The sequence below is a fragment of the Peromyscus eremicus genome, chromosome 5 (assembly GCF_949786415.1).
Source record: "Peromyscus eremicus chromosome 5, PerEre_H2_v1, whole genome shotgun sequence".
In the NCBI taxonomy this organism is placed as follows: Eukaryota; Metazoa; Chordata; class Mammalia; order Rodentia; family Cricetidae; genus Peromyscus; species Peromyscus eremicus.
The window spans coordinates 2,567,659-2,580,468 of record NC_081420.1 but is presented as its reverse complement, the minus strand read 5'-3'; the positions used below and the strand labels follow the sequence as shown (position 1 = coordinate 2,580,468).

Genomic DNA, 12,810 nt, shown 5'->3' with positions numbered 1-12,810 from the left:
ATGTATCAAGAAAATTATCCAGTATTTTAGATTTTCCCATTTTGTGAAGTAGTCGATTTTAAATTATGTCCTTATGATTATCTGGATTTTCTAGGTGTCTGTGGTTATGTTCCCCCTTTCATGTCTCATTTTATTTATTTGGATTCTCTCTGTCTGACTTTTAGTTGATTTGGCTAATGGCTTATCAATCTTACTGGTATTCTCCAACATTTATCTCTTTGTTTCATTGATTCTTTGTATTGCTTTGTTGTTGTTTGATTTTATTGCTTTTATCATTAAGTTTGGTTCTTTCTTGACATTTACTGTTTTTAGGCATGAGTTCTTTTTTTCTAAAGCTTTCAGGTATGCTATGAAGTTACTAGTGTGAAATTGCTCCAATTTTTTTATGAAAGCACTTGTTGCTATGAACTTACCTATTAGAACAGTTTATTTTGTTCCATGACATTGGATATCTTGTGTATTCTTTTTGTTCCATTGAATTCTAGATAGTCTTTATCATCTTTTTCAATTTCAGTCTTAATCCATTTTTCATTCGGTAGTAACTTGTTTTGTTTCCATGAGTTTGTAAGCTCTCTGATGTTTCCACTGTTATTGATACCTAGTTTTAATCTGTAGTGATCAGAACAGATAAAGGGTGTTATTTCAATTTTCTTGTGTCTGTTGAGACTTGCTTTGTGTTTGAGTATGTGGTAAATAGTGGAGAAGGTTCCATTAGCTGCTTAGAAGAAGGTACATTCTTTGGTAACCCTTAAAATTTTCTGTAAATATGTTAGGTTTTTTGATTTATGGTGTCAGTTAGTTCCAGAATATCTCTGTTAATTTTTCTGGATATTCTGTCATTAGTGAGAGAATGGCATTGAAGTCACCCATTATATGGTGTATAAGGGTCGTTTTAGAAGGATCAGAATTTGATTTAAGCTGTAGCTGTACTTATGAACTTGGACCCTTTGTGTTTGGTGAATAGATGTTAAGAATTGAAATGTCCTTATGGTGGTTATTTCCTCTGAATAGTGTAGCATCTTTCTCTATGTCTATTAGTGTTGGTTTGAAGTCTTTTGTCAGATATTAACTGGCTCTATCACCTCTCATCTTAGGTCCATTTTGGGGGATATATTCTTGTTTTTTGATCCTTACATCTTTTGTGATATCTATCCTTGATGTTAAGGTATGTGTTGTGTATTCAGCAGAAGAATGGATTCTGTTTTTGTTTTTGTTTGTTTGTTGTTTGTTTTTTTGCATCCATTGTGGTAGTTTGTGACTTTATTGAGATCATTTATGTTAAGTGTTATCAGCTATAGGGGAGCTCAGAGGTTAAGGAGTTGAAATCAGTTTCAAGAGCCACTGAAAAGCCAGAACAACATTGTAGTGTGCCTGTAACCCAAGTGCTTGGGACATGGACACAGAGCACACCTAGAGTAAGCTGGCTACTCAGACTAAGTAGTGAACTCTTACATCAGGAAGAAATGCTCCCGCATTATAGAAGTTACTTAATGATTGAGAAACAATTGATGCTAACATCAGGCTTCTATGTATGTGCACTTGCACACATGTTTCCACAGATAAGCAGACAGGCAAACATACCTTACATATATACATGGGAATGCAAGAACAGATTTTGTTCAACTTAAATGAAACAAAATTTTATGGGCTGTGTATCAAAATACTAACTGCAAGTTGTGATCTCTTCATGAACCCCTTGGAAGGGAATCCAGTGTCCTTAACCACAGAACTACCTGTCTATCCTCTGGAATTTCAAATGTAAATTTGGCAACTTATACGTGTTCTTGATCAGCCAGTAGTTATTGCCATCCATTTCATCTCCTTCATATCCATAGTCAACCACAAGAACTGCATGATTCACAACAGAGCTGCTGCAGTTTGGCTCATGATAAATACCTAAGAAACAAAATGGAAGCTGATGTGAGATGCATAGCACACCTGACAGTGACCACTGCCACCAGCAATAGGAGAATTATTTCCACAATCACTGAAATGATATAACTACAATCAGACTTAAGAGTCAGATAAATTGTTCACAAGAATGCTAACACACACACATACACACACACACACACACACACACACACACACAGTTTCACAGAAAACTGAGGAAATCCAAGATTGCAAGATTTATTGAGAGCTACTGTCTACTTGACAATGAAATGACTCCTTAGACTTTTGTAGTTTTGCTACTAGAGTCTCATGTCAAGTTAGACTTATATGACATAAATTATTTAATTCACAGACTCTGTTACAATTTAATTTCAGATAATCAGTTTCTATAAATAACTAAAACATCCATGAAATTGAGCAGAGTTGGAAAATTAATCAATAAATAGGACACATTAACTTTCATGTGTTGATTCATATCAGGTAAAATTCAGTACTCAACTATTATATGGAGATGAGTCATATCCAGAAACCTAAACATTCACATCACATATTTTACATAACAGCAGTCATTTTAGCAGCAGAACATGCAGGATGGTACCCGCATTTTCATTCCTTTAAAATGTAAAGAGATAAGAGAATCTTCCACCCATGTCCTCAGACCAAGAGTCACAACCACACACAAGTCTGAGTTATTGTAAATCATCTCAGGGAGTAAAATGCTACTAGGTCTGGAACTGAAAGTAAGTTCTCTTGTCTTCAATGACAATCAATAAGAAATTTTAGTGCTGTTGAGATCTGTATTATATGTACAATAGTTTCTATACTTTCCATGAACATAGAAAAGAGTTACACTGAAATCATGACACCAAAAATTTATGTAAAGGACCATGCTTAGTAACAGCATTGATGGTGTACAGAGAGATTCTATTACCCAATCTGAGCACTGAAGATAGTGTATCATATCGACAATTGTCCCTCTCTCCAAGCTGAGCTGAAATGACAACATAGAGGTTGACTTACTTTTCTTTCATATGGGTAAGTTGCCTCAGCCTCTACACCTCCATTGTGCAAAACATACTGAGAAGCATTGTATGTATTACCCAAAGCATAGCCATTATTGCCATGAGGTTTAGAACAGTCCACTAGGTTCTGCACACTCAGGGGTGTGACTTTGCCTGTTTTGTGGTACATTTGTCCTTCTATGGCACCAGCTACAGTAAAAGCCCAACATAAACCACATTTACCCTACACAGAGAAGAAAATATGGTCATTCACAAATAATTACTAACTCAAACAACAACATAGACAACTAAATAATTTGTGAATATGAAGAACTGGCAGTTGCTATATGCCTAGAAAGGAAAAGAGGATTTGGATGCTGGTAATGTGTACATGCTCACATGGGTACACACACACACACACACACACACACACACACACACACACACACCGAACATTTGTGCAGGTTCTATTTCTATTGGTTTTGTAGATTATTAATGACAATAGAAGGAACACGAATCCTGCAATGAGATGGGATATAGAGTCATAGTTGGAGAATGTGTTTGGTGGACTGACCAGATCAATGCACATTGGAAATTATATGAATATTTCAAAGAAAAAATATATTATTTAAAAACTGAACTGCAAATCTCTCCTCATTCAATATGAACACTGAGACACCAATTTCTATTCCCCTTCAATATGACTTAAGAAGAAGGGCAGATGGCACTGTCATACCTGATTCCACACAGGAGTCATGTAGCCTTTCTTTCGCCAATCCACAAATCTGGGTAAACCAATACCACCAAGAGCACATTTCCAAATGCTTTTCCTCTTATTGTGCGGTTGAATGGGGAAATTAACCATCATGTCCTTGAATTCTTCACCAGTCTTCAAGGAAAATTATATAGATGATTATAAAAGAAAAGACTCTGCTGTGGATTTTGTTCTGTATAAATAAAACACTGACTGGCCAGTAGCCAGGCAGGAAGTATAGGCGGGACAAGGAGAGAGGAGAATTCTTGGGAAGTGGAAGGCTGAGTGAGGGAGACACTGCCAGCCGCTGCCATGATAAGCAGCATGTGAAGATGCCAGTAAGCCACGAGCCATGTGACAAGGTATAGATTTATAGAAATGGATTAATTTAAGATATAAGAACAGTTAGCAAGAAGTCTGCCCCGGCCATACAGTTTGTAAATAATATAAGCGTCTGTGTGTTTATTTTATAAGTGGGCTGTCGGACTGCAGGGGTTTGGTGGGACCCGGAGAGAAAACTCCAGCTATAAGACTCCATGTAAACACTCAAGAAAACACAGTGTGAAGAATCCGTGTCACACTCACCATGTCACCAAAGCTGTTCATTTCCATGGTGTAGCCCTTGTTCCCCAGACCATTCTCCCCATTGTGATCTTTAATAATTTTCAAGTTTTTTTCCCATACTCTTCTCCTCATTGCTTCTTCCTCCTGGATAAGAACATAATGGATGACATTTCTTTCTAACTAAACTCCTGTACAAGCTGACCTTGTGGGCTTGCTGCTGCAGGTGACTAGAGGCCAAGGAGAGATATTCTAGGACACTATAGTCACACATTCTCCACATACAGAGGAAAAGGGAATTTGGCTACCCTGTGCTCACAATGATCATGACTAAGTAATCTCTCAGTGGTGGTGGTTGTAGTTGGGCCTATGACCTCTAATATGCCTAGACACTTGCACTCTGGGCCTCTTCTGAATAGATTGCAGGTTACCAACCAGGCTGTATGATTTTTCATAATCCATCTTCCATTCCTCCCATTCAGCATCCAAACTGGGATCATGTGCTGAAGCACCTGACATAATTCTTATGCACAGGATAACCAGGAATACAGCAGAAGTCATGACTCACAACCCTGGATAAGGAAGAGAAATGAAGTCATAACAACACCAGTGTTTTTAAAATGTCTGAGAAATCAAGCCACCCATGGCCAATTAAATTTTTTGAATTATTCTTTCAAATATTTTTTGAAAGATTGTAGAAAAGGCTGAGGATGTGTGTGAACTGAATCATCAACTGGTGTTTATTAGATCCAATACAAAGCAAAGAGCATGTGCCCAGAATTCTAGCAATGAAAACCTTTGGTGCACTGCATCTTATTATTACAGAAAGGTCTCCACACATAGAAGCAAAAACCAACCATTGTTTTAGGATATCACTGACCCATGATTCCTAACAAGCAAAACTTCTATCATGTGGCATTGGATTCTAATTTCAAGGTGAGCTCAAGAGTTGGGGCCACAGGGTATCATATGCCTTTCTAATATACAGTAAATTGTGGGCTTATCTTTAACCCTCTCTTCTTCAATGAAACTTTGTGAAATATCTTCTATAAGAATGTTGGAAGAATATTTATTATTCCTTGCATTTCACCCTTGGGACCATGCAATCAAACTCCCAACTTACTCTCTACATGAGAATATTGTCACATGAAAAGCCAACAGGAAGGCAGAGCCATGAGAGGAAGTGGAGGACAATAGCAAGTTTATAGTGGGATTTAAGATTCTGAACTTGTTGGATCTCTAAAGCAACACTCCCAATAGGACCTGATGGGAACATACTAACTGCTACTACATCTGTACATGTCAACTGAAAATAGATACATTCTAGGGTTATCTGCAAGAGATGATCTCTTCTGGACCAGCAGGTGCCAGTGATGGTTACCGGTTTTCAAAGGAACATCTGTAAATCTCTGTGAACAGACCCAGAATTTTGCTTCATGGGACCCTATACAAATATAGACCCAGAAGGGACCTGGTTTCCTCCTTGCCTTTTCTACCCACTCTACTACACCTACACACACCAGGGTTGCTGAGGCTTAGAATATATTCTTTGGGATTAAACTGATTTTCCCTGGAGTCTCTCATAGCATCCTTCAAAGTCACCTCCCATTCTGCCTTGGCCAAGGCAGGGCCTTACCTATCTGTGGTGAAGACTGCTGCCTCAGTTCATTTCAGAGACTCAACTCTTCAGAGTTTGTTGAGGGTCCAGAATCTGGCCCAGCAACTCCTTACTCTTGCTATAAATCCAAGGTATCTTTGCATTTGAACCTGCCTCCAAATCATGTGTTCCTTTTGATTGGCTGTGTTGATGACAGGATTCAGCCTCCAGACACTAGTGCTTCATGGCATGGCTGTGGGATACCTCTGTACACAACAGGAAGCTAAATTTGTGAACCTTGTCAAAGAAAGTTAGATAGCCATTCTGTAGGCCTTGGATCACATTATACTGGACATTTTGTTTTCTGATTGTACTTCCTGAAAAAGATGTGTGTGTACCCTTGCAGTTTAGAATGGAAGATTTTGGTTACCATCCCTAGCAACCAACCCTAGGCTTGGTCAGTATATTCTATTTTGTGTTAAGTTCACAGCTATGATTGGATCCTGTGAGAACACAGTTCCTGGAATTCTCTTTTTCCCTGTCAGTGTGTAACACAGTTGTATTTTACAAAACTCTTTAGGAGACAATGACTCCCAAAAAGGAAAGTGATGTTCAAGGCTGGACTGTAAGAGGGGAAATAAATGGCCTGCTGTGGGTGTGTCTCTTGGAACTCTCTGGCTTTTCTCTTTTGGAGATGACATTGAGCTGCCATCTAGGAGCACCATCTACCTGGCACTCTTCATTGTAACAACACAACAACGACAACTCAAAGTTACTTTATTTACTGTTCTAGGACACATCCTGGCTACCTTTGGGATACTCACTCACATTTCATTGCAACCAGTACCTAGAGGTATTCAGAAGTATTTCCTCTTCAAGGTAGCTCAGGACACTAAACCATAATCGTCTACTCCCCTTTTTCCTTCTTTAGCACTCATCCTTTCTTTTTATCTGTATGGATACCTGGCTACTGCTTTAGATAGAGGGATTTTCCTTATAAGAATCCCAATGAAAGGTAATTTCCAATGCATCTGTATGAAAAAGTGGGACCATTAAGAAGTACATTATCCTGCAATAATGACTGTCACATTTTCCTCATTTTCTCATATTGTATCATATCATATGGCAGAGAGATGCCATATTTAATTTATCCATTTTTTTGCATTTAGATCAGGGAAGAAATCTTGCAATACCCAAGATTTGTAAAATCTTACACTAATCAAAAATTGGTAAATGTAGCAGAAACAGTGACTGATAATTTGTTTAGGTTCACATACATTTATTTTAAAGAAATTGAAAAGCACCAATAACAGGCATAAGCTCTTACTTTTAAAAATATTCTTAATTTTTTTCATTTATTTACTTATCAACCAGTTTCCTCTCCCTCCTCTCATCCTGTTCCCTTCTCCCACCTCCCTTCTATCACCTTCCACTCCTTTTCTGACTCCATTCAGAAAGGGGAAGGCCTTCCATGGGAGTCAACAAATCATGGCACGTCAAGTTGACCAAGTTTCTCCCCCTAAATCAAGGTTGGGCAAGGCAACTCAGTTTGAGGGTTGGGTTCCCAAATGCCAACTCAAGTGTAGGGGACATGTCCTGTTTGCACTGCTAGGAGCCCCACAATCAGACCGTGCCACACAAATGTCACACACAGGTTGGCTGTCTCTGTGAGTTTCCCTGCCATGTTCTTGACCCCCTGGCTTCTACAAGCCTTCCTCTTTCTCTTCAGTAGAACTCCCAGAGGTAGGCTTGGTGCTTGGCTGTGGATCTCCTCATCTGCTACCATCAGTTATTGGATGAAGGCTTTCTGATGACAATTGGGATAGTCACCTGTCTGATTACAAGACAAGGCCAGTTCAGGCACCCTCTCCACTACTGCCAGTTGTCTTAGCTGGGGTCATGCTTGTGGATTTCTGAGAGTTTCCCTGGCACCAGGTTCTCCCTAAGCCCAAAATGCTCCTACATGAAGATATTTTTTATTATTCTTCTTCCTGTCCATCCTTCCCCCAACCTACTCAACATGAACCCCTCTGTTCCCTTACCTCCAATCCCTGTCCCCAGTTTACCCAGGAGATCTCTTCTATTTCCCCTTCCCAGGGAAAGCCATACAGCCCTCCTTGTTACCTAGGTTTTTTTTTTTTGTTTTGTTTTGTTTTTTTGGTTTTTTTTTGTTGTTTTTTTTTTGTTTTTTGTTTTTTTTTTTTAGCTGTGGGTTGTAGCCTGGTTATCCTTTTCTTTACAGCTAATACATACTCATGAGTGAGTACATACCATGTTTGTGTTATGGGTCTGAGTTTTTTCACTCAGGATAATTTTTTCTAGTTCCATCCATTTGCCTGAAAATTTCATGATATCATTGATTTTTGCTGCCTAGTAATACTCCATTGTATAAATGTGCCACATTTTCTTTATTCATTCTTCAGTGGAGGGGCATCTAGGTTGTTTCCACATTCTGGCTGTAACAAACAATGCTGCTATGAACAGAGTTGAGCAAGTGTCCTTATGGTACACTGTTTTAACCACAGTCTTTTAATGCACTGCTTACCTTCTGCTTGTTTCTCTCTAGACTTCCTATTAATTTTTTAATTCATTCTTTGTGAATTTCATACAGTGTTTTTTTAATCATATTATTTCCATTCCCTCAACTCTTCCCAGAGTCTCTATTTCTCCTTACCAATGCAACTTTATGTTCTTTTTCTTACTAAAAGGAAAGAATAAGCCACTGAAAGTATAGCGTCTGATTTTTGTTGGTCAGTCATTCCTCAGTGTGCAGCATGCCTTGTGCTGTGTATGATATACCCAGTGTTGCACCATGTGGATTTTCTTCTCAAAGAGCTATCACTTGTGAAAAGTGTCTTCACTAGTGGTGGGATTTTTTTTTTCATATTTTGTCTCCTTTGTGCTGGGATTTTGTCTGGTTGAGCTCAGTAGGTCTTTTGAGTATTGTCACAGTCTTTGTACCAATGTGCATTGGTCCTGTGGTAGCTGCAAAATGATGTTTTCATTAAATCATCTACTACCTCTGAACTTTATAATTTCTCCACCCTTTCTTTTTCACAGATCTCTGAGCCTGGGAGTAGAGGGTATGATCAAACATCCTATTCAGAACAAAAACTCCCAGTATTTTTGGCTCTTTATGTTGTACAGGTGTAGGTCTCTGTGTTAATTGCCATCTACTGCATGAAGATGCTTCTATACTGAGGGTTGAGAAATTCATTGATATTAGTATAGAAATATGCCATCAGAAGTCTGTTATTTTTATGCTATTTTTCAGAATAATGGTAATAGATTTTCGCTGGGACTGTGAACTCTTGTCTCAGTTTCTTTTCCAATTAACTATGTCAGGTATTGGTTCCATATCATTAAGTTGGCCTTAAACCCAATAGAATGTGGCTGTTAACCCCTAACATTCATGACATTGTTTCATCAGTGGGAATATTGAGATTTAACAGCATAGCTGAAAGGAATTAGAGATCTGAAAAAGATTTGAGATCAGATATTGAGATGCAGAATTTGGAGTTTTCCCTGCTGGTTTTTGTTTTTGTTTTGGTCCAGTATTTCCTCACTATGCTCCATTTCCTTCCCTTTGTAGTGGTAATGTATATCATGGGCCATTGTACATTGGAAGCATATGGTCTTATTTTAAGCTTAATTTTACCAGGGGTTACAATTAAGACTTTGTCATGAGTATTAGAGACTTTGAACATTGGACTTTTAAATGGTATTGAAACTGTTATAGACTTTAAATTATGACTTAATGAATTTTTGCATTATGATGTCCCTATAGGGATATGGGGGCCAGGGATTGGAATGTGGTGGTATGGAAGAGAATATCCCCTACAGGCTCGTTGAGTTGAATGCATGTTCACCAGTGAGTTGAACTATCTGAAGGGATTAGGAGGTATGGCTTTGATGGAGGAAATATGTCACTAGAATAGGTATCAAGGTTTTAAAAGCCCATGTCAAGTCTAGAGCCGCTCTCCTTTCCTACTGCTTGCAGTTCTGAATAAAAAATTCTTAGCTACTTATCCAGCACCATGCCTGACTTTATGCTGCTGTGTTCTTTGCCATGATAAAAATGGACTATGCCCCCTGAAACTGTAAGTAAGACTCAATTAAATATTTTCCTTTATAGGTGTTTCCATAGTCATGTTGTCTCTTTATAACAACTGAGCACTGACTAAGACAGGTCATATGATTCAAAAAAATGAAAAAGATTCTTAGAACTAGGTTTTCATTTGGTAACATATGATGACTTGTTGATGTACTATCTCCCATATTACAAGATGACCCCATTTAAGTTCCTTTTATGTATGTATGTATTTTTAGACACTTCTACCATAGTTGGCTTTCATATGTCTTTTCACAATTCTTTTAGTGTTAGTTATCTCTCAATATATTACCTCCTCTGTCCACAGTAAAGAAAATTTAAGGCAGAGAAAGTAACAAATCATTGTGTTATTAGGTGATTGAAATATTTATTTTCTCAGAATGTTCAAATAAGACCTGGTCCTGCTTGATAAAGAGTTCTAAGTATCTGCTAATGCTGTCCAAATCCTTGTATCATCTCATCTCAAACAGCAATTCTGATAAATCAGAGAAGCATGGAAAAATCTTTATTTCTAGCTAAGCACATTCATATCTGATCAAAACCATTCCTAACCTGTGCACAGTGAAGCTGGTTCAACTTTACTTGTCTGCAGCAAATTCCTTTACTTCTGCTTTGTCAGATTCCCTTCAACCCAATTCTGATGTTTCTCCATAATAATTTGCATTTATTGAGCACCAATATTCTCCTTAGCGACAAAATCTCCTTACATGGGTTAAGGCAATGCTAAGAACTCTGCCTCATCTGTCTGAGGGCCTAGCAACAGGTACTGTCAGAGTTCCTGGTCGTTGGCTTTCAGAGTTACTGATGGTGTCCAGACAATGAGAGATAATCACGCAATGCCGCCAGATTGGGATACAGCTTGGTTGCTGAGTGGAGGGTATATAAGGCCTTCTCCATTACTGAATAAACAAGTTTGCTGTTTGCCTTAAAAAAAAGAACTCTGCCTCAGTGTAAGATTGTGTCATCCATATAAATATTTATGTATTGCTTGATAATGTCTTCCTGGTTGTGATTTTGTGAGTTTCAAAGGATAATTTTCTCCTTCATTCTTTTTACTTCAATATTCTTCTTCTAATATCCCACCAGTGGAGCACAGACCTCCATGAAATTGAAATAACATTGTTTTAGAGCCTTACATTCTCATCTTAGGTGCCCTTAACAATCACAATTTGGTACTCTTGGAGCTCTGAACTTATAGAGTTGAGTTTGTCAAGCAAATCATGAAGACAGGGTCAGGGATGATGATAATAGATCTATTTATTTCTCAGCTGTGATTTCTAAGGCTTGCAGGCATGACATAAAATGAAGCTATTTTCCCACATTAGAAAGTTAGGTGTTAAAACCTTCCATCTACAACCCCAAGGCTGTGAATACCTACATGTATAAGGTTAGTAATATAAGGCAGCTTATCATCTACAGGTTGTTTGCCTTTACAGGTGAAACATCTCATTGTGTCTAGGATTTCAGAGTAGCAGTGATTCATCAAGGAATTGAGGAGCCCCTGAAGTCTGGTCAAAATTTTAGAATTTTCAGGATGTTCCTTGTGGGTTATTCAAGAACAAATATTATATTGAGGCCATAACTCTGCTGAGTAATTTTTTTCTCTATTCTTAACAGGCAAAAGACATTTTGATGAAGAAGATATAGAAGTGAAGGAGTGTAATGAACATAGAGAGATGAGAGAGAAAGAGGGTATAGATTCTCCTTGTGTCTATCAGGAGGCACTTGGATAGATGTGACTCAGAAGGGGTGGACTGTTTTGGCCCAAGGCTTCCTTTCCTGTTGACTAGCTCTTTTCTGCTGATTGCATCTATCTCTTTGGGTTGAAAGAATATGTGACCCAAGGTCCAGAATCATTTGTCACTGGGACACAGAGTGGTGGAAGTTCTTTCCAAGCTGGGGTTCACTGTAATTTCTTGACTCAAGTTCACTCAGGTCTCTACATGAATTCTGGCCTTTGTCCCCTCAGCTCACATATCCTGCCAAAAGAGGGTCTTAATGGTATAGGTTAGAGTTTGAAGAATGCATCTATACATTTGGAAGCAGCAAAATAAAGAGCAGATGCCTTTAGAGATCACCAATTCAATTCAGACTACAATGTCAAGTCAATCTTCTATGTTTAGTCATATAAATGGTATGTATGATTTATTATGAAAAACTTTTAGTGGTGAAGAGAAAGAGTCATCAATCATCTTAATGAATTTTCATTCATCTGTGGGAATGTAGACCATAATAGCAATGAGCAATGTGGTTGCTCCTCAAAAAGTTGTTCATATGACTTATCCTGCTGTGTGGACAGCCTGGACAAATGATATTGTTTATTAAGGAAAATTTAAGTGCACAAATATTCTAGAGCCATTATGTGTAAAAGCCTAAAACTGCGACAAATTATCACTGGTTGAAAAATATATAAGTGAAACATATATTCATATAGTGAAATATTTTAATTATAAAGGTAGGTATTGATATATGCAACAGTGTGAATGATTTGAAATTAAGACAAAATGAGGTTCTTTATAATTTTATTTCTATGGAGGTAGCTTTATATTTTACTGAGAAATTCATAAGATAGTAGTTTTCATCTCAAAGTGAATATTTCATTGTTTATGCCATATTTGAAAGGTTATATGTACATTTATAGATGATACCTTATAGTAAAATATTTCTATTAATTATGAAGAAAGCTCATGTTTATTCTCCATAATTCTTTTTTGTCAATTTCCATAATTTTATATCTTATTTAATAGATTTGTATATTCTAGAAACTATGTTTAGAGAAAACCAACCTTGAACTTAATTGTGGTAAATAAAAAGGGAAGATATTTTTTATGATTATGCAGGTGCAAATACACCATCATTGAGTTGCTGAGGAAGAGGTCATCTCTGTTTGTGA

The 12,810-nt window shown here is 37.7% G+C and overlaps 1 protein-coding gene across 1 annotated transcript; it reads right to left on the bottom strand.

Moving 5' to 3' along the window:
* Positions 1-416: 416 nt before the first annotated feature.
* LOC131910402 (cathepsin Q-like) lies at positions 417-4,770 on the bottom strand. The gene is made up of 7 exons (XM_059262331.1): positions 4,645-4,770; positions 4,234-4,356; positions 3,631-3,783; positions 2,914-3,138; positions 1,944-2,001; positions 1,734-1,896; positions 417-609 (listed from the first exon to the last, which is right to left on the bottom strand). The coding sequence occupies exons 1-7, from the start codon at positions 4,768-4,770 to the stop codon at positions 417-419; spliced, it is 1,041 nt and encodes a 346-aa protein (XP_059118314.1).
* Positions 4,771-12,810: the final 8,040 nt, after the last annotated feature.